The sequence below is a fragment of the Embiotoca jacksoni genome, unplaced genomic scaffold (assembly GCF_022577435.1).
Source record: "Embiotoca jacksoni isolate LCO1_2020_lvr unplaced genomic scaffold, fEmbJac1.0.p SCAF_2, whole genome shotgun sequence".
In the NCBI taxonomy this organism is placed as follows: domain Eukaryota; kingdom Metazoa; phylum Chordata; class Actinopteri; family Embiotocidae; genus Embiotoca; species Embiotoca jacksoni.
In genome coordinates this window covers 7,707,501-7,729,933 of record NW_027185340.1, presented here as the reverse complement: position 1 = coordinate 7,729,933, position 22,433 = coordinate 7,707,501, and the positions used below count along the sequence as shown (strand labels likewise).

The 22,433-nt window shown below is 44.5% G+C and overlaps 2 protein-coding genes across 2 annotated transcripts; one reads left to right on the top strand and one right to left on the bottom strand.

Moving 5' to 3' along the window:
• The first annotated feature begins 1,265 nt into the window (after nucleotides 1-1,265).
• Nucleotides 1,266-14,285, top strand: ccnyl1 (cyclin Y-like 1). Its single transcript, XM_069154340.1, has 10 exons — nucleotides 1,266-2,375; nucleotides 4,528-4,602; nucleotides 5,470-5,513; nucleotides 5,977-6,077; nucleotides 6,515-6,550; nucleotides 6,715-6,766; nucleotides 9,459-9,578; nucleotides 10,348-10,514; nucleotides 12,988-13,150; nucleotides 13,811-14,285. Exons 1-10 carry the CDS (start codon nucleotides 2,213-2,215, stop codon nucleotides 13,925-13,927), a joined length of 1,038 nt encoding a protein of 345 aa, XP_069010441.1. The 5' UTR covers nucleotides 1,266-2,212; the 3' UTR covers nucleotides 13,928-14,285.
• Nucleotides 14,286-17,428: 3,143 nt separating this feature from the next.
• fzd5 (frizzled class receptor 5) lies at nucleotides 17,429-21,926 on the bottom strand. The gene has a single exon (XM_069154339.1). The coding sequence runs from the start codon at nucleotides 21,427-21,429 to the stop codon at nucleotides 19,693-19,695; it is 1,737 nt and encodes a 578-aa protein (XP_069010440.1). The 5' UTR covers nucleotides 21,430-21,926; the 3' UTR covers nucleotides 17,429-19,692.
• Nucleotides 21,927-22,433: the final 507 nt, after the last annotated feature.

Here is a 22,433-nt window from a genome sequence, read left to right as displayed (position 1 = left end):
CTTTCTCTTCCACTGATGTCCCTTTAGCGAGGCTCTTCACGAAATCAATCCACCTCGTTTTCCTTTCTTCATCAGTAGGGAATTTAAATAGCGGTGCAGCGCTGCTTTGGAGGTTCTTGCTTCCAGGAAAGGTGCACTTGCGGGTGGAGGGAGACGTCCTGTAGCAGCCAGCTGATGTACAATAACAATCTAACTACGGCAGGAGTAGAACTGAAGTCGAGTGGGATGACCTCTTATGCAAATGAGCTCCAGGCTTTCACCTTGTGAGAGGAGGAGCCGTGCAGAAGGTTATATAAACCGGCTGTGATCTGACGTAGATAGGCTGTTGTGACGTGGATAGGTTAGGTTTTTAGCCCCGCCTAAAAAAAAAAAACCTGAGCTGAAGACGGGTGAGAAACTGTTTAACGGTCTAACTCCACATTTCAGTGCGACAAAGTTTAAAAGCTTTGCACATGCTTTCAGCAACTCATTTCACACGTATGTAATGTATTGAGAAGCAAATCTTGGAATTTGCTTTATAGCATCTTTAAGCAGAAGAATAGAAGTATTATTCGAAAAATATAGTATCAAGATTGAAGTACTGATGTAGAAAGTCTCATCCCAGGTTATTGCTGATACATTCATGTGTAAGCAGCATTTGAATGTTTACCTATTTACATTCTGTTGGCTATTTAAATCTATAGCTATACATACTAGTTTTACGCCTCACTGATAATTTTATCCATGCAAAAATTGCAACATCACATTTTGAGAAAATTAAGCATTTCAAGAATGGGACAAAAACCTCCAAATTGTAGCACTTAAGTTAATGTTGCTCAGTTGCTTTCAGTAATGTTCAGTTTTGTTTTATTTTATAACTAGTTGTATGTAGCTGCAGAAACATTTCTCCCATTTATGACACTATGCAACTTCACGCTAAAACATCTGCAGCAGACTAAATATATCAATAATATATTTCACGGACGAGGAGATGAAATCAAATATATTAAGTGTTACCATCCTCAGGCTTCCCGTTTCTTTCGTTGCTTGAATGAGGCGGGATGGATTGATTGACAGGTAGAGAGTGCAATAGAGGACGTGCTTCAGTTTTCGCTGTCAAAAAAGGGTGTGGATCGGTGACCACACAAAAATAGTAGCGTCGTTGTTTCATCGGTTTAAATCGATTTTAACAGACGGCCACTCCAACCAATGAGCGACTTTCACGGGTCCTTGTTTTGATTTATCAGCCAATAGGACTGAATGGAATTCCTAAATGGGCGGGCGCACAACATTCCTGCCAAGTAGTGCCGTTTGTGAGCTCCGGCAACAGATGGCGGCGGCTCCTACGTACGGCACAAATCTGACAGGGTGGAGACTCCGATGGGGAAGACCGGACCAGTAACCAGAGTTGTTTGTCCAGTGAGGAACCGGGAGAAGGCGTTGTCAAGCGAACTTCATTGATAATTTCTCGCCTACAGTCTTGGATTTCTTCCCTCCTCCTCCTCCTCCCCTTCCCTTAACTTCCTGCTGGAGGCCGCAGAAAGCCTCGACCTAGATTTGACGACAACGCCGCGCCGAGTGCAAAGAAGAGCCCCATATGGAAATGTTTGGGAAAGTCTCGTAAAATGTATTCGCTTAGAACTTGACGTTTTGAAGTCGTAACGCACTCATTTTTTTTAATTTTTTTTTACTATATAGAGTTAGTTGTGTTTACATGATAGTAAAAAGTAGAATTAATGTGGAACAGAGGGGGAAAAGTTACTCGTTCGCCAGCCTGCTACAATGCTAGTTAGCCACCTAGCCGCGGAGCCTGCTATCATGTTGAATGAATGAGTGAACGGACGAGCGACCCGCCCGCGTTTAACTTGACAACCCGCTTGTTTGTTTGTGCAAAGAGCACGTCGAATATTACGCGAGGCGACGCTGATTGTCTGTCCTACGACGAGGTTCCTAGGGTAGCTGCTCTTCGGCTTTGTCGCTCTGCTTTTAACCCGCAAATGGACAGGAATGCGGTCCCTCGGAGTCGGCGGACGGCGGCGATTTAGCACGCAGAGATAGCGTCGCGGTAATACCGACTATAGCCCGGTGATGTTTATGAGGCTGGTGGAAGCCAACTTTAGTTAGCGACTACAATATATATATATATATATTTTTTTTTTTTTTGCACTACCCACCCACCCACCTCCCCTCGGACTTGGCTGCTATAGTGTGAAGCCTGCTCCCAGAGGTTGGCATGGGGAACACGGTGTCATGCTGCGTCTCTCCCGAGTCGAGCCCCAAGCTGCCGTCGCGACAAGCGGCGGAGCGGCTGGAGGAGCTCCAGACCAGCACCGAAGTGAGCGATGACAACACGGTGCCCTACCTGCAGCACATTAGCGACAGAGAGGTCCCTGATGGTAAGTGTCGACCCTGATATCTCAAGCACACTTGTAATGTTTAAAAAAAAAAAGCAGATTTTTTTTTTTCCTTTACAGTATTTGAGCCCATGAAACACAACAGCCTTATTTATTTGTTTGTTTGTTTATAGGGGGGGCACTGACACTGAAGAGTGATTTTTGACATGTGATGCTCAAGATGACAGATACACACACACACACACACACACACATATATATATATATATATATATATACCTAGTTACTTGTTTCAGTGTTATGGACACGCAAACAAGGAAGAATCTTTAGTGTAACCACACGCACACAACGTATTCGTCATCTCAACCCGTCACAACTGCAGGCTCAGTACCCAAACAGACTTAAGGCGGCTGCCAAGCTGCCAGACGTGTTTATTGCCATCCTGCCGCCAGCACTGCAACGATGATGAGGGCATTCTTGGCACAATTTAGTTAGCCACTGCATCGTATTGATCTCACCGGTGTCGCTTTACCAAGTTCAACATGAGCAATCCTCATCTTCGTGGAGCCACATCAACCACTCAGAAGCCCTTTATTGTTTTGTCATATTTTATTTCCCACCGATCAATGAAATAAAGTAGAAATAGAAAGTGATCACGTTTAAATTGGAACAAACGTGATTTCTTCTTCTTCTTTTTTTTTTAACAGCCGGCAAACAAGCTTCTTCTTCTTCTTCTTAATAATGTGTCTCTCCAACCGGCTCCTCTGTGACTTCACCCAGCCAAAGGTGCAAGTTAAGGTTAGCCAATGGGGGCCGTGTCTTCAGACAACACTACTCAGTGTGTCTTTCACCCCTCTCTGTCCATGCTGCGATTTCACGCTGGGATGCAGACCCCCGATCAGAAAGGCATCTCGGACATTTCTCTCTGATGTCCGCCTCAAGCGCAGTTTTTGCCCCGTCGGCCCTGATGTCGCCACTCTTCATTGATTCCCGGACATGTCCGCGTTCTCGTGGACAGAAGTGTGTGAGTGGGGTTTGGTGAGACCAGCTGTCGGCCGGGTGATCAGTCCAGCGGTCCTTCTCGCATTCCTTGCTGTCGTCGCTTTTCAGACGCTTTCCATCGCCTAATCCCCCTGTTTTTTTTTTTTTATGTAATGCGCTGTCTGTTCGGATTTAGAAAAAGAAGACTTATTTTCTCAGTAATTCTCATGCACAAACCAGGGCGGTTGTATTTGCTATCCGTCATATCTACAAACAACTTGGTCTTCTACAGTAGCTGCTGATGAATCTACAATTTCATCTAATCATACTTCATGTCGTCTTTTACACAGTGGCAAAAAAATAAAACCTGAAGTTATGTTTGGATATGTAAGTTTCAAATGTGGTTTGTGATTGTAAAACGGTTTACTATAAAAGCCGGTTAGTGTCGTGACCTCAGGTTAATTTTGGAGCTGTTGAAGCAGCCTTTAACCAATCGGCATTGACCAGCATATGTGCCAAAACTTTAATCACCACAACTACATTTGGAAATACAAGACTTGACTTCAGTATCATTGCACTGAGCCACTTCCACTCTGATTTTTGTAAAGAAAACTGAAGCTGTTCCTCTCGATAAGAAAACCTCACCATGTTCCTCGGGTAGAATCTTCATTGGTAAAATGGTCAGCAAAGTCAGAAAGTAATGGGGTGCAATATATTTGCTAATACACAGACAAGTTTGATTTGAAATGTTCATTATTAAAGGTAAATTACAGAATTTTAGCTGAACAGGGAATATTAAGTCATTGATTCACACTCCACCTGCCAGTCCGTATATTAACATTTGTTTCTTTTAAGTCGTGTTTGGTGTCGAGTGTCCCACAAACACAATCAAACAGTTGTCTGTCAGTGACCCCTGATAATTCTCTGCCAATCTATTCTGCAGCAAACTGCGCTTCCTGCTCGTCTGTGAGGCTTTTTTTTTTTTTTTTTTTTTTTTTTTTTTGCGGTATTAGTTTACACATGTCCAAGTCTCGCGTTGCACCAATTACTTCATAACGGATAAAGATATTTTACAGAACCATACCGCGTGCACGAGTTTGTTAGCGCCTGTTTTTTGTATTTTCTCCTTTTGGATTTATCTCTACCCAAAAAAAGAAGTCAAGAGTCAGGCAGCTCACTGTTTAAGGTGCATTTCTACGTTTTGTTTCCTCAGAGCTGGCGTTGGAGTCTAACCCGTCGGACCACGCCCGAGCAAGCACCATCTTCCTTAGCAAGTCCCAGACAGACGGTGAGCACTCCTAACCTGACACATACACGCACACACACACACGCACACACGCACACACGCACACACGCACACAGCATGTGATTCTCATTAACCGTCTTCTTTAAGACCCTGTGAACAATAAACACGCTCACATCTTAAAAGACATGAAGTGGAATTAGATCTTCAGACAGATTATGTTTTCAGGTGTGTGATGTTTGTTTTGATTTGCTTGAAGGCTAATTTCCAGTCACAGATCCTGTTTTTCTTTTGTTTTGATTTTATAGATGCTTCAATGCTGCCAGTGTTGTTGCGTTGTCAGCTTGTTAAGTTTAGCGTGCGTTATGCACCACTGGAGTCACAGGCATCTCTAAAAGTCAAGTCAGTAAATCCTGACATTGACTAATGTAGATTTCTTAAATTAGATGTACGTAACCGATGACGACAACATATGACCGGATGTAGCTCAGGACGTTCAGAGCAGAGTTTGCAGGGTATCTACAAGTCTCGAAAAGTCTTAAGAATCCATTAAATTATACATTTATAAAAACATTTGAAGTATTGTTTTTTTTTTTTAATCCCTAATCCGTTTGTTTCTTGCCTCTTATCTGGGTCCACATTTCAACCGTCACTTACTGAAGGATGTACAAACTTGACTTGTGACTTGAATGCAAATAAATTCACATGACAAATACACAGAGACCTTCATTTTTCGTCATATTTTCCATGATTCTTTGCACCAGTACGACTGTGAAAAAGGAACTAATTTTTGCTTTAAAATGGTAAAAAAAAAAACTTATTTTAAAAATTGATTTGGTGAATGTTGCAGACGTTGTATGATCTATGCTACCTTCAGTTTGTTTTTAGCTGAACGTATCGCTTCCTTTGCAGTACGAGACAAGAGGAAAAGCAACCACATAAACCATATCAGTCATGTAAGTATCAGTTATTTTGTCTTTCATGAACTGATTCAAATTCGAACAGTTCTGGGTTTTTGAAGTCTGTAGATTTTGGGAATTAATTAACATTTCATTGTAGATAGTTTTGTTTGTATTTAATATCTTTATATGTGCCTATTGTTGTGTGAAATAAAATAATTAATTAGAATGAAATGCTGTTGGTGTGGAAACCCTTCAAACAACATTGGAGCTCAGAAGTAAAAAGAAAATGGTGTATTTTCCCACTTGGGGGTCGGAACTTTCACTCTTTTTCCAGTTGCTCACGAACGCATCATTAACAACTGACAATAAGTTAAAAGCCCCTTTTTAGATCACAGGTGAAGTGTTTTTTTTTTTTTTTTTCAAGAGAAGAAATGACACATGGCTGTTTGACCCAACAACTATTGCCCGTCCCCGGATCAATTCAAGTTGTATAATGTTGTGATTTCACCGTCTCCAGGTATCTCCTGGTCCACTGTCGAAGAAGTACAGCTCCTGTTCCACCATCTTCATCGACGATAGCACCGTCAGCCAGCCAAACCTCAAAAGCACAATCAAATGGTGAGATTGTCGTGCTCATAACACACACACACACACACACACACACACACACACACACACACACACACACACACACAGAGAAACATAAACACACAGCGCTGCGTTGTCCAAAAGTCGCCCATTTTACATGAGAAAATCTTGTTACATCACAGCGCTGTAATCCTAAAGTAATACCGAACGGATGCGTGACTAAAACAGATGTTCTTACACCTCATGTAGGACAGCCATCTCTAATGGCATTATTTTCCAGAATCTGGATAATCACGACTTTATCAGGATTATCTGAGTGTGATTAAGCGAAGCACTCATTCTGAATGTGTCAAACGTTTTGTCGCACTATAATCTCGGATACACACACACCCGACCACGACCACATACCAGTGTCCCATTCAGAAAAAAAAGTAAACAAATTGTAATTTTTATCTCTCTTTCTCCAGTGTCACTTTAGCAATATACTACCACATCAAAAACAGGTAAGTGTACAACTTTCGCTTCATCCTTCTCATGTCGTTTGTGGCACAGTTTGTTGCTGAAACAAGTGTGTGTGTGTGTGTGTGTGTGTGTGTGTGTGTGTGTGTGTGTGTGTGTGTGTGTGTGTGTGAGACGCATATTGACTGACGTGTTGTTTGATCTGTAGGGATTCTGGCAAGTCACTGGACATCTTTGATGAGAAGTTGCACCCCTTATCAGTAAGTATGTTGATGAGATTTGCTCAGACTGTCAGTCTCATCACCTCAGAGCAAACAAGGGTACAACAAAGGAGGACCAGTTCATCCAGTCGTTTATTTATCCTAGAGCAGGGTTCTCCAACCAGCGTAGTGGAGCGGCGGTTTAGCTCCGCCCTTCATGAAACACACAGAGATCAGAGGACAGAAACGCAGAGACTCTCACACTGAGCGGGAAAGAAACGGGTGCTCAAAAATTAGGTCAATTTTATAAAGACTATATTTTTGGCTTGGACTATAAAGCGAGTGTCTGTGAGTGAAAGAGAGATCAAAGTTATACTGCAGTTTGACTTGAATGCTGCGGCTTTTCAAATGAAATGCCTTCTAGTTTCTTAAAGGCTCCAGCCATATACCAGGTTTTGACCTGGACGTGTTTCTTTCAGAAGGGGCCCAATCGAACAGGAAACGCTGGATTTTCCCCTCAAATCCTATTTAGACGCTTTTATTGGAAACTTTTCAAACCAGTTTGGCAACATGCTGCGTGCCAAGTTTCAGAGATCAAAATACAAGATGAACATAAATAAAACAGTCTGGGCATGTTTATGATTTACGATGAGATCAAAACAGTTCCAGACCTAAGGTGCCTATTAGCTTAAAAATCCTTATTTGTCAAAGGTGAAAGCGGTGCAACTGTATCCAGACTAACAATAACTCGGCCTTTTTGAATTGCCACAATAAAACAGATCTCGAGTATGTGCATTTTGACAGCGTTAGCATGACATCAACCAGGTGATTTACCACAACAGAACTGTTGTACATCGGACTTCTGTATTTTTGGAGTCAGTGAGAGAAATGATGCCGTCTTTATTTTAGTATCTCAACAGAGTTTGTCCCGTAAGTAGTGAAGGCAGTCCTGAGACACACTTCTAGTTTTATATCATATGAGAACAACAAGACTCACACGTGTACGTGGATGTGAAGATGTACTTTCCTTCTCCGTTCTTCCGAGCCTTCAGGAAACCCGGCAGAAAACAAGCCTCGATTTGACTTCTCTTCACGCCGCTTTCTTTCACGACAGTCATGCGGTCGTTTCACAACAAACAAAATGATTTATTACTTGTTTCAGCCGACAAAGCAAATACAAACAGACCTTCCAGTACATTAGCTCTGGGTGTGTTGATTTTCAAAATCAATTTTACGTCTCTTTAGCTTCCAGAGACATTTTGAAGCTTGCTATTAGTTCGGCTTGCGTAACTCTCTCTTTAGCAGGTGTGACGCAGATAATCTCATCGCAGTCAATTCCAGAACACACTCTTAAACACACCGAGAGCTTACGCACAAAGACGGTCTCTGAGTTTAGATGCCACACTCCTACTTGCTTCCATCCTTGTCGATTGTTCAGATGTCTTAAAGGAGTTCAAAGATGTTCTACTTTAGTTTTATTCATCATCCCATTTACATGTCAGGCATCTTCTTGTAGAAAGAGTCCAGCGGGACGGATCCGTCCCGACGGCTGCAGTTTGAACAGCTCTGCTACAGAAGATAATGACTGGGAGCTGGTACGGTAGATCAGACCTGCTCTCAACTGATTATCTCTCTTGCTGCAGACTTTTTTTTTGTTTCTGTCATCGCCTTCGTTTTTTTTTCAGTCTGGTAGTTCGTCCATGCGAGAGCCAGAGGTTGACCAGTTGGCCTCTTACAATTATTACACAATCGCCTGAGAGCCTTTAATCAAGCTGATCCCAATCATTTTTTATATATCATTCAAATCTTTTTCTCCATCTGTATGAAAACAGCTCAATGCAGCCAAATGAAAAATTTGAGGGCGCCCTTTTGATGACGCTCTCGTCTTCTTCTACGGTTTTAATGGCACATGAGTGGAGAATTGGCACCACCGGCTCTTTTCATTGAGACATGTAACCTCTCATTTTTACCGGCTGTATTTTAATCGGCATCCATCGATATGAACGTCAATGACTTGGTTGCAAAGCCAAACACCACAGCAGTGCTGATGGGAACGTGTTGGTTTGAAGCCCGGTGGGAAAAAGAACCGCCAAAAAGCAGTTCATCACAATTATTCCTATGAGAATTAATCATCAATTATAATTCAATGATTATAACAGCCCCAGTGGTGTCTCAGTACAATACTTTGCTTTGTGTAGTACCAGTTAAAATACCTCTGCTTCCTTCAGTTGTTAATAATAGTGCTGTGATTTACTGGTTTAAAAAAAGAGGACAAATGTCCATCTCATCCCCTCATGTGGTCGGTGTTAATGGTTTCCATAGTCACTGAGGGACATTAGTGGCGTCTCATTCCACAGTGGAGCTGTTTGTTTCACTGCTGACCCTCTTTGCTCAGCTTTCGGAGGTGTGGTCCAAACTAAACGTCTGGAACTAAGACACAATCGGTGTTGGTTACATCTGAAGGTCCCAAACATCTGTACCAGACATCTGCGACCATTGTTGTGATTACTTGCTACTGTTATTTCACTTGTATCCAACAATATGATTTTGGCACGCTTGACGAGATGCACGTTTAGACGAGCTCCATTTGCGGTTTGTTTTTTCCTCTAGAAAGTTTTGAATATTTCAAGAGCCAAGTCGGCACATTAAGCACACGTGAATCTCCACGGCGACCGTTTACAGCACATACGATGGCACAGTGCACTTATCTTATTTACCTGTGTGTGTGTGTGTGTGTGTTCACCCCGTACAGAGAGAGCCCGTGCCAGATGACTACTCCCATGTTGACCCAGAACACAAACTGATCTACCGCTTCGTCAGGACGCTGTTCAGCGCTGCACAGCTCACCGCAGAATGTGCCATCGTCACACTGGTACGTGGCTGCCTCCATCATTTTGTGGTATTGCACAACTGTCGCCTCCGAACATTGAATACCAATGAAACTACTTCTATCTGTCCAGCTGGGCTCGTGTTATTTGCTGTTGTTAAAAAAAAAAACCTGTGATGTTGCATTAGCTGGTCACCAGAGGGCAGTAAACTCCTGAAAACGGACTTTTCCTAAACAAATGGCACTTGAGCTGTGGATGTGTGTATGATGATAACAGTACAGGTTGTACATCAAACGGTGGGTTCTCATCAAAGAGTTGGACCAGTTGGATTACTGTACGCTTTTATGTTACACGATGCGACACACTGAGCAGGCTTGTCCTATAATGTGCAAATGAAAACTATTGTAAAACAAAATGATCATCCGTCACAGTTTGTGTTACGTTTTTCTCTTTTTACCACCTTATGTTCTGTTTTCAAAACGGCAATCCAGTCTTTATGATATCACCATATCTATGATGGGTTTTTTTTTTGTTTGTTTGTTTTTTTTCAGTTCGTAGCAGGTCGGCTGTTTGATTTGCCCCTGGTTGTTTTCTTTCTGTTTGTCAGGTGTAACAACAACAACAACAAAAACTATGACAAGAATAAAAACCTTTTAAAGATAATGTTTAATCGTTACATAATGGAGAACGTGTTGGTACAGGTACACGCACGCATACAGATGGCTCTGATGGTACATAAAGGATTAGTAAAGGAATTATGGAGGATGTAACTGCAAAAAAAATGAAACGTTCCTTCCCCCACCTGCCCCCCAGGTGTATTTGGAGCGCCTGCTGACCTACGCCGAGCTGGATATCTGCCCCGCCAACTGGAAGCGCATCGTCCTGGGAGCCATCTTGTTGGCCTCCAAAGTGTGGGACGACCAGGCTGTGTGGAACGTCGACTACTGCCAGATCCTCAAAGACATCACCGTGGAGGACATGTGAGTCACACTGCACGCAAAGGCACTGAACAATGAGCAGGACCACAGAATCCCTCGCTTCAGTCAATTTCTGCGGAGAGAGGTCGTCGGGTCGAAAATACTCGCGTCGCTTTAAAAGCCGCGATCTGCAAATACATGTTCAAATTCGGTACAGTCGTCAATTCATTTATTTTAGATTTATTTTACACATACGGGGAGAAAAGTCGGACGGAGACGTGGTGCCGTTTTAATATGTGGAAAACGACGCACGTTTTCAGACGGTCACTCCGGGAACGCGTAGAAGAGGAGAGAGACCGTTTTCCCGTGTCAACCTCCTCACTGCCAGCGTGAGGTCGGTGTGAATGTCGGATCACGGGTCTCGGGAAAGTTACAGGAAAGGACGCAGCTCCCCTTTAATTCAATGTCAGGCAGTTGTGGAGGTTTTCTTGAGCGCTTTGACCGTCCAGCAGGCAGTTTGGCAGCGGCTCCCCTTTTACGTGTCTGGCCTCAAATCATACAGTTTTAGTTGAGGATTATCTATCATACGAATAATTGATTTAATTATTTTTTTTATGCCACAAATTTTATAGTATAAGCTTCATCATAGTTTATTAATACACATACACCTTATGAGGAAGAAGAACAATTTATTAGCACTGACCATTGGAACTTGTAAATAATTCCGCCTCTTTGGCTTTGTAAACAAAATTGCACAGGACAGCTATAATATAAACAGAGCGGAACCGGCTCGTCGAATAATGGCAGTCGGGTCATTTAACTTAAAACCAAATCCAAAATCGTATCTTATTCTGTTGTTGTTGACATTTCAGATTCCCCTCCAGATTTGTTGTTTTGGGAGTAATTGGGTTTCTGTTCGGCAGACGGTCGAGATGTAGAAGAAAAAAAAAAAGAGGGTTCCGAACAAATATGACCGGGGTCCCGACGCTACATGCTAGCTCTTCCCCCCCCCCCCCCCCCAATAAAAGGAGCGTAATAGCAAAGATGCACTTAAAGCAGACGGAAGAAGTGCTGCGCTCAATGGAAGCTGCAGCCTCTCTGCTGTCTCTCGGGCTATAAGCCAGTGAAGAGGCCAGGGGCTGCGCTTGGAGAGGACCCAGGCTTTATTTCCTGCAATTGCTTTTCTCGCGTGTGTGTGTGTGTGTGTGTGTGTGTGTGTGTGTGTGTACCTTGTTTTTGGTGATTTGCAACATTGCTTGCTCCCGCCTGCATGTGTGTTGTCTGTCTGCGAGCCCCCATCTCTCTCTCGCTCTCTTTCCTCTCATATACCTCTGACCTGCATGCTCTCTGCTCTGTTTTCATTGCTCGCCATTGAAGTGTCTTTGTGCGCCCGCTCCGGTCCGGATGGAGGGACGGGGAGGACGAGTAGAGAGGGAAACGGAGAGACGGGGAGAAATGAGGGGGGCGGGAGGGGGGGGGGGGGGGTCCTCAAGTGCTCTCACTGCTTCTACATAATGGCCCTGGCTCTCGCCCGCTCCATTAGTTGCCCCGGGAGACCAGACATCACACACACACACTCGCACTCACCACCTTTGCTGACCAACAAAGCAGCCTGGATGCTGTCTCCTTGGCGACCACCTCCCTTAGATTATTATTTTTTTTTTTTTTTTTTCCTCTCATGACTGCGATGAGGATGGATGACGGAGGTTGTAGTCTGGAAAAAAGAAAAAGAAAAGATGAAGCCGCGATACTCGATCCGAGTGCTCGCAGGACACGCGTCTGATTACCTGCAGGCCGGTGTGGGAGAGATTGGATTTCCATCCTCACAGACAGGATGAAGATTTAAAGTCAATGCATTAGCTAGAAGTTTGGAGTGAGATTTGCCGTCCGTTCCAGCTCCCGATTTCTGTAGTTGCAACCGCGTCGTCGTCTCTTCAGGTGAACGAGAGCAGAAGTTTCCTCTCGGTGACCTGATGAAAATTCATACACATGTTCCCTTTCTCGTCAAAGTTGTGAGGTCTGAACGGGAGCACAGTCAGCCTTGTCCTCCGCTCACATGACGCAGTTTGAATTTTAGTCCCGACGAGAGTACTTTTGTGGTCGGGAGTGGTTGTCGTTTACTTTGACTTTTCAGAGGAGAATCTATAAACGCGCTTAATATTTTCAAATTTGTTTATTTACTTCGATAAATGTCTACAGGAAAACTCGTGTATGACTGCAGAATCATTACAGGTTAGCTTTTTTTTTGAGTCCGAATAAAAATTTGAAAAAAGTATTTAGTGCATGTAGTTTTGAAGTCTGCTCGGTCATTGGTTGAACTTGTGTGACGTCTCCTGTATCGATCACGTTTATCTAAACTTGTATGCGTCTATTGACCTTGTACTTCTTTCTTTATTAAATATGTAGGACTTCTTCTGTTCCCCTGCTGCCCTCAGTACATTTTGCTCTGGAGGAGCATCGCCGGCTCAACTTGTAGACTTCGTTCCGTAGCGGTCGTCCAGAGTTTAACCCTCTGTCGTCTCCTTGCTCTTTTCAGGAACGAGATGGAGCGCCACTTCCTGGAACTCCTCCAGTTTAACATCAACGTGCCAGCCAGTGTCTATGCCAAGTACTACTTTGACCTGCGGCAGCTGGCCGACGACAACAACCTTAATTTCCCTCTGGAGCCCCTCAACAACCAGCGCGCCCAGAAGCTGGAGGTGAGCTCGCTGCGCTGACCTGACGGAGGTTCTTTCGGCTTCACAAGTGGACGGAAAATACCTGCTTATTTTAGTTTAACGTTTACAAGTGCTGCTGTGGATGAATTGAACTGCAGGCGTTGGGTGATTGCTACCGTGGTAACGCAGTTAATTATGCACTAAACAGTAGAGTGGCAGAATCGCGACGTCGTAATTCACATTCCGTGAATGTCAAGAGGCCGTGAAAGTTCATTTTTCGTTGGATGTCAAGTTAATATATTGTAGTTTTAGTCACGTAGGGTTTGTCTTCATAACTTCGATAAAACGCTACGACGTCTGAGGAGTATGTTGATCTTCATCTTTTCCCTCCCGAGTCTTTGCATTTCCAGCATTACGTTACCCCCCCCCTCCTTTCCCCCGCCCCTTAGAGCTTGCTAAATTCTTAGCCTCTGTGCCTTCTAGACGCCCGTCCACGTTGCTGTTGCCTAGCAATAGTGGGTTTTTTTTTTACGACTTAACCACATCAGGGCCAAGCATACGGCGCACACGACTTGCCCGTGTCGTAGCCACGAGTTCCAATTCCACGCAGCGTATAAATCCACTGATGAGTTTACGCCCTCCGTCCTTTCAGTCACTTGCGTTTGTGTGATTCTTTTTTTTTTTTTTTTTTTTTTGGTCCAGGCCATTTCAAGACTATGCGAGGACAAGTACAAGGACCTGAGTCGGGCGGCGATGAGACGATCCCTCAGCGCAGACAACCTGATAGGTATACGACGTTCCAACGCCGTGCTCTCATAGGCTGCCGCCCTCTGGTTTCCCGAAGCCCAGCGAAGCCACAGCACAAACACGGCCACCTCACAAGAGTCACCGCGGCCACATCGGGCAGGAGGCGGGCTTGAAATGGCGCTCTGTCACCGTGCCCACACGGTAATTTAACTCAGCTGTTGAGGTGCGCGATTGTCATGTTAAACTTGAAATAGAGGAGTTTACCTAAAATTCAGAACAATTTTGTTTTTACAAGCCCTTTATTTATTTATATTGTCCCATATTTCCACGACAAATTGTTAAATAGGAAAGACTGATGGAGTTCATCTACATGAAGTCGACTTTGAACTGTCAAAATAAATGTCATATTTTTACACAAAAAAAAAAAAAAGTTAGAATTATTTCTTGCAGCCTTAAAAGGACAAAGCTGGTGATGTTCTATATTTTTGATATTGTCACTAAAACCAATGAGAAGACCAAACCGACAATATGTTAGTCTGACGTCATTCGCTCCTCATGACGATTTAAATCTTGAAAAATGGCCATCAAAAAAGCAGAGTGACACATCACGAGCGGAAACGATGTGTGCAGGCGGAGCGGTGGGTTTCACTTTTTCTAAAAGTTCCGTTCAAACGGGTATCGAACGACACAGATTCGAATTAATTCGAACGGGTTACAGTTACAGTTCGAAGGGTAATTAGGTTCGTACGATTGTTTAAATTTTTGGATAAAAAGTGACAGTCCTAGTTGAGGTAGAGGCAGGGACTATTTACATATTCATAGATCTTCATGTTCTGAATGAAGTCAGAGGTGTTGAACTACATCTAAGCCACTTTAAACCAGTAAAAAAAATAAAAATAAAAAAAAAAGTATTATTTTGGTGAACAGTTTTCAGAGGTTTTAAAAGAAACTAATAAGATAGCTGTAACTATCTTAGATCAGTTTATGTTGGTTTGATTTTTCTTTTCTGGGATTCACGAACAGTATGAAAAATATCTTAAATCATCACCAGACTTCTTGTTTTTAAAAGGCAAACAAGTTCAAAATGCAAAATCTCCTGTCTCGTAAATTAGACTTGATACCAAAAGTAACTTTGGAGTGTAAATCCGACGTGTTTCCTGTCGACACCGGCGGCGTTCTCATCGTGTCCCGTCTGGACGGAGCGCACGGCATGTGTCGCATCACAAGGTATTGCATTATTAAGACTCCTCTGAAGTAAACGACGCCTCGGTCGGCTGTTGTCTGATGTGCGTCGGGAAATCGGGAGTGCCGAATTTTGAGCGGCGTCAAGTTACAAAGCCGAGGTGGTCAAAAGGGACGAATCGCTGATCCCGGATCGGCGCCGCGGCGCCGCAGCAGGCGGGCTGACGTAACGTAGGAGGGGGGGGGGGGGGGTCCGACACAGCCCGAAGCTCAAGTTCCCCGCGGCCCTTCAAAACCAAGGCCGTCCCCGACCTCGCCTCGAGGAGCCCGCCGACACGTCGCCGACGTCGGGGGACCCAGACAGTTCAAACGCGCTACATAGATACCGAGGGGAGCGAGAGACTCGATGGACACCCCCCTCCCCCCCCCCCCCCCCCCCCCCCGTCTTTTTGCTTACTATGTAGGCTACTAGCTGTGAAATTTGTCTTGTTTTTAATTGAAGAAAGAAAAAAAAAAACATTTGCAGATGGAGTATTTTAAATAAACACTAATCATGTAACAAATATGTCGTGGCGCCTTGAATATATTGTCTTGTATGCGTGCTGATCGGGACACCGGAGGAGCACAACAAGAGGTGACGGTAGTTGTGGACACGAAACCGAGCGGGCCGGGACGAAACCGTCCGCGGCCGGTCTCGGCCGCTCCGCTTTTGTCCACGTCCACATCCAAACCTGCACGTTTACGGCGGCCATTTAGAAACGCCGTCACCTACGAGATGGCATCGGGATCGTACTGCTTCGGCCACGTGGTTTCCCCGGGAGACGTCCTGAGTTGTAAGTATTCGCTTTATTGGCAGACGTCATATTGTCTTCCATTTGTTTTATAAATAATGGTTTCATGACGGAAAATGGCGTCGCACCGCTGGTCGCGCGTTGACGGTGTTTTGTGCAGTTAAAGTAACAAGTGACTTAACTAGTTTCTTTTCATTTTAAATGTATTTGATTCTCCACACCGAGTACAACCGCAATATTAAAACAATGCGACACGTCACTCTTCGGGTGTAGCTGCATGTTTGTGAGCCGCCTCATTTTCAATTTAAAGACATTGTGATGCAGATTTCGGACTGTTTTTGTGGGACGTTGGAGGAATGTTTTCTCCTTTCCGGTTCAGATGTTTCCCTCGTTGGTTAAATACAAATTATGATCACATTAATGTTTGAAATGCTGTAACGGCATTTGTTTTTGGTCATTGCTTTTAACTGCTGTTATAATACTGAACTGCACTCGGAGGCTTTGAAGTTGTAGTGGTGCTGCAGTCCACTGTGAAGTGGGGGGGTGGGGGGGATTTGAGAGGACGATATTCTGGGAAACAAATCTAGTCTGTCACCTTTTGTCAGAGTTAATAACGGTTAATAACTTCTTTTTTTTATGTAACCTGTATAAGGTGAGTTTGTGCGTGTTGTAAATTAATTGACAGCTGTCCATTTTGAAATGATCTTTCTGGATCTATCTGGATGTGTTTGTTATGCAATTTGCTGGATTTGTTCTTAATTAATTTTTGTATTATATCATTATTTATATATATATATTTAAATACATACAGCATACCGTGAGACTTCTATATATCATTCCCTCCTAGCTTGGAGATATGAAAGTCCCTTTGAAGAAGACGGCTCTGCGAATCCCAATTTACTCCAAACACATTGAACTGTACAAGTTTCCTCCGTTTACATTTAGGTGTCCAGATTTAAAATGTAGTATTCGTAAAATGAACCCGACAGACAAACTCTGTCAGTAATATCGATTTATGTGCGTCTAAAATCTGCATTTAATGCAAACGTCGAGTGTCAGTGAGTGAATGAGTGTGTTGTTGTTGTTGTTGCATTGTCTTCTGGTCTGAGGCCTCCGAGAGTTTAAAGACCGAAGACGCCGCTTCAACGTGACGTCGTGTGACCGGAAAGCAGCAATATGTTCATGGAAAAGAAGAACGTGCAAAAAGAAGGTAAGACTTTGTTGTATTTTAAGAATAAAGTCCCTCTTGACCTCCTACAGCCCTTTACGTGTTAATTGATTTCCATATATTTACTTTATTATCAAATTTAAGCCACGTTAAACGGTTCGACTTTAACTGTGCGCCAATTATTTTCTGAAGGTAAGTCTGCCATTTTAAGTTCAAATTCAACTTCTTAATGACGTTTTTGAACATTTTCTTCTCGTCGCATCTGAGCTGAAGTTTAAATGCAGTTCAGATGTGCGTCACATCCTGTTCATCTGCACTTGAACCTTTTGAAAACCAGAACATTTCAAACTTGGAGCTCTTAAGTCCAGAAACATCACTAAAATATAAGTTAGGTCGAATATACCGACACCGTGCACCAAACTCAAGGTCAACTCGGTTTTAATTCCACAATATGAATCGAAATCTACAATATTTTTCAATAATATCCTTTGAGGGAGTCTATCGATGTGAAAGCGGATGTACACATGAACAAATAAACCTAGATGTCTGTTTACCAGCAGTTTTTTTTTTTTTGGCATTCATCATCCCTTACGTGATCACATTCGCTCACACACACGCACACGCACGCACGCACACACACATATCAGGCTAATAAATTAGAGATATCTAGCATGTGGCCACACGATAGTCTAAACAACACTGACTTGAAATACCACAAAACATCACAAGGTTCAGTGAGCTTCAGGTTCACAAAACCTCATTTCATACAATGATTCTCGTTTACTTTTTGTTCTTTGTTTACAATTTGGGTTATTTTGGGCACTTGAACTCCCAAAATAAACACTGACTGTGACCTCGAAGAAGACGGGAGGTTTTTCACTTCCTGTTTTCAAGGAGCCTAAAAACAGAAGTTCCACTTAGACCACACATCCCTGCTGACACCTGTTGTTACATACAAGCTTGTAAAGATTCTGAAATAGTGTGAATACAGTCAATTGTAATGAGAAAAAAATAATAATAATTTAAATCACCTTTTAAAAGTTTCTCATTAAATAATTAATGTAATAAGCAAAACGGCTTGTTTATGCTGTAAATTGTCCCAAATAATGACGGCGTTCAAAGCGGACTTTTCAAAGTGCTCAAGTTATCCAATAAAAGGATCAATAGTGTTGAATTAACAGTGAATTCAAAACCAGTCAAAGAAACACCAAATCTTCTCATTATAGCGGCTTGAATTATCACTTATTGTTCTTTTTGTTTGATCTATAAAATGTCAAAAAATAGTGAAAATGACATTATTTTTCCAAAGCCTTAAGTGACGTCCTCAAATTGTTGGTTTTCAATTCTAAACTCAAAGATATTCAACTTGGTGTTAAAGAAAAATCAAAAATTGTAAATTCTTTCATTTAAGAAACCGAAAATGGAATTTTTTTGGGGGCATTTAGTTTTAACAAGTCAATTATCAAAACGGATGCTTGTTAGTTATCTGTGTGGTCGTCAATTTTATTAATATTACCAATACGTTCCAAAACCGATGTGTGACCTGAACAATCTGTCTGATCTGGTGTGACATTATTAGAAAGCAACGTTTCTCAAAGTGAGGTCCAGGGACCCGTTCGAGGTCCTTGAAATGAAATCAGGGAGTCTAAAACAGAAATGAGGAAAAACACGAGAATAAACGTTTCTACGTCACTCTGACCATATTTTTTTTTTATAATTCATATATTTTCATACAGTTACGGTAGAAAGTTCAGACGGTCTGTGGTCTTAACGTTGATCCGTCGCTGGGTCCATGTTGTGGACATCATAGAGTGAGCAGCTCCACCGTGGACCAGCAGATGGGGGTAAAGACCAAGGTCAGTTTCATACGGGACACCTTTAGCCGTGACCAGTCGGCCGGTAGTTAGTTAAGTCAGTTAGTTCGTTAACACCACATGGACCCAACTTCTCCCTTCAGAGAGACTTTGGTGACTTTACAGCGGAGTTCATCTGAGGAGCCGTCACACAGACTGAATAAATGAATTTTGTTTACAAGTCTGAGAAAAAAAACACTTTCAGTTTGTCGTCATACCGAACACACGCCACTCAAACACCGACGTACAACAGCATATTTATACACAAGTTTGTACAGTTCAAATCGGATGCGATTCCTGTCTCTGGTGTCTCACACGGAGCTTGTGGCATTGGTTGGTTAGAAACTAAACACATCTTCTTTTCTTTCTTTCTTTTTTTTTTTTACAGTAAATATATACAATATATACATTAATAAATATGATGCTTGTTTTTTTTCTCAGTGCTCATGATAAGCAGATAGGACGAAGCACGTGGGACTCCATTATGGATCCATTTAACTCTTTGAATGTCAAGTTTGGTCAACTGTTGGGAGCTCTCCTCCTACCAAAAGAAGGTTCAGTTGTTTGTTGTCAGTTTTCGCAAAAGTCAGAAAATGTTCTGGTCAGATTTTCCTTTTAGTTTAAATTCCGGTGACACGGTTCGCTTCACATTTTTTTTTTCCCCCCTTTTGACGCTCTGAATGTTTTTGGCCCCGTTCTGTTTGATATCGTCACAGTTTTTGCGAGAGCCGATAACGATAGACAAGTAAACGTTTGTATGAACCCACTGTTTGGATTCTGGAGAGAGAGGCGACTGTCTGAACATCCATCCCCGCCTTAAAGTGTTTCGCTGTGCCGGTTAGTTCATATATGAGACGGAGCAGCTTTGTGGTAGATCCCTGATGTGAGCCCACTTCCAGTATGGCCAGTTAAAGCCGTGCTGGCCTCGCTGTACATGGAGGGCGGAGCGTTGGCTTTCTGCGGCCAGCAGGGGCAGCATCGTGCCGCAAACCTCCTCCAGGACTCCACGGTTTTACCGGACCAAATCCAGACTCCCGAGGTGATGCCCACCACTAAGCACATGAAGTACTTGAGCATGAAGACGGCGTAGTCGGGGCCCAGGCCCGAGCGCTGGCGCTCCGGCGGGCAGGAGCAGGCCAAAGCCCGCTCCCAGCCGGGCCGGTAGTGCTGCTCGTAGACGAGGCACGCCACCACGATGGTGGCGGGGACGGTGTACAGCACCGTGAAGAGCCCGATGCGGATCATCAGCCGCTCGAGTTTGTCCGTCTTGGTGCCGCCTTGCTTGATGATGCTCCTGATGCGGAACAGCGAAACAAAGCCGGCGAGCAGGAAAAGTGAACCGGTGAAGAGGTAAACAACCAAAGGCGCGAGTACGAATCCCCTCAGATTCTCCAGACTCTGGTTCCCCACGTAGCAGATTCCGGCCACGGGGTCTCCGTCCACAGAGCTGAGAGCCAGGACCACGATGGACTTGACGCTGGGGATGAGCCAGGCGGCGAGGTGGAAGTACTGCGAGTAGCCGGCGATGGCCTCGCTGCCCCACTTCATCCCTGCGGCCAGAAACCAGGTGAAGGACAGCACCACCCACCAGATGGAGCTGGCCATGCCGAAGAAGTACACCAGCAAGAAGACGAGGGTGCAGAGAGCGGGACCGGTGGTGTCGTAGAGGACGTGCAGCTGGTCGCCGCCGCCGCCGCACGCCACCCGCTCGTGACCGGCCGCCAGGCGGATGATGTAGCCCAGAGAGACGAAGAGGTAGCAGGCCGCCAGGAAGATGATGGGCCTCTCGGGGTACTTGAAGCGCTCCATGTCGATGAGGAAGGTGGCGACGGTGGTGAAGGTGGAGATGAAGCACAGCACCGACCACAGTCCCACCCAGAAGCTGGTGAAGGCGCGTTCGTCGGCCGAGAAGTAGGGCTGGTGGCAGGGCTGGGCGCAGTTGGGGAGGGGGCCGGTCTGGACCCGGCCGTACAGAGGGTGGGACTCCCTCTTGATGGGGACCAGAGGGTCTCGACAGCGGCACTCCCTGTCACACTGCGGGGGGCTGGGGGGTCTGGTCCTGCCTTTAGGGGTGGGCTTGGGGAACGGCGGAGCCAGGGTGGTGGTCTCGCTGCTGTTCTGTTCCATGCACAGGGTCTCGTCGCCGACCTGGGGCAGCTGCTCGCAGCTCATCCTCTCGGGCCACTCGAAGCCGTACTGGCTCATCAGAGGGGAGCAGCCCCGTTTGGCCCGCTCGCACACGGAGCGGCACGGCGGGAGCGGCTTGCGGTAGTCCGGAAGGCAGATCGGCGTGTACATGCTGCACAGGAAGAAGAGCAGTTCTGGGGAGCAGTGGATCCGGACCAGGGGCCAGAACTGGTGCACCTCCAGCCCCACCTCCTCCTGGGTGTAGTGGTTGAACTGATTGGGCATGTAGGTCAGGTTGTAGCCGATGCCTCTGCACATGGGCACAGTTATGGGCTCGCACACCAGATCCTTAGAGGCTCCTAACGTGAGGCCAGGACACCGAAGCAGCAGCAGCAGCACGAGGAGCCGCGGGGACACCGGGCTGCACGGCATGCGTCTCGCTGGAGATGCCATGTAAATAAATATTTCAATTCAGATTCAGTAATTTGGAGTCATTAAAACAATAAAAAAAAAAAACGAATAATTTAACGGAGTTTAATTTGAATTCATGACCGAGAACTTTCTTCTCCCTCTGGATAAATGTTTCTGCTCCAACAGAAAACAACCTTTCTGCTTTTTTAGCGATTAAAACAAAACAAGTTGAACTCTCGACGGTAGATCCAGTCGGTCCTGCGCCCTGCCAGCGCTGTCAATCATGCACCAGAGCTCCCGCAATCATTACGGAGAAAGTTCATCTCCGGCGGTCAGTTCCAATAAATTTAATGACCCTGTAACATTTTTACCAGCCTGGTTTCTTCCCTGCAAAAGTCGCCTGCGCCAGAAAAATTGGCATCACGAGAGTCCCGGTCGGCGGAGGAAAGTCCAAACTGTCCATAAAAACGTTAAAAAAAAAAAAATTAAAAAGAAAGAAAGAAAGAAAAAAAAAAAAAATTAAAAAAACGAAATCACAGATTAGCCTGGGAGCAAAATGTCTAAAAGTCTGCTGTCTCTGCGTCCAGAACCTGACGCGTAAAATCCACTTGACGTCGGTTTTACTCCCGTCAGAAACTTGGAAAAACACTATCGTCAAACTTTGCTCCAGAGGAGTCCTCTCCGTTGCTTCTGCGGGGAAAACGGAAATAAAACCACAACGATAAATCTCCCCAGAGTCCTTCAAGGGTTGAAAACTTGTCCCGTGTTAATCAAACGGCAGCGTGCGGCAGCGGCGCTCTCTGAGCCCGGGGACGGAATAAAGTCCGTCTGAGGCTGCGGCACCTCCTCATCGCACCGAGGGGCTGCTGCGTTCACGGCGGTCCGGAAATGTCACGATTCCTCCACCATGAGTCGCAACCTCTGCGGTCTCGTTGCGTTACGTTTCGTTTTAACTGACGCTTTTATCCGAAGCGACTTACAATAAGTGCATTTCAACCACGAGGGTACAAAACCCAGAAACTTGTTGTTGAAACTTCTCGTGAAGC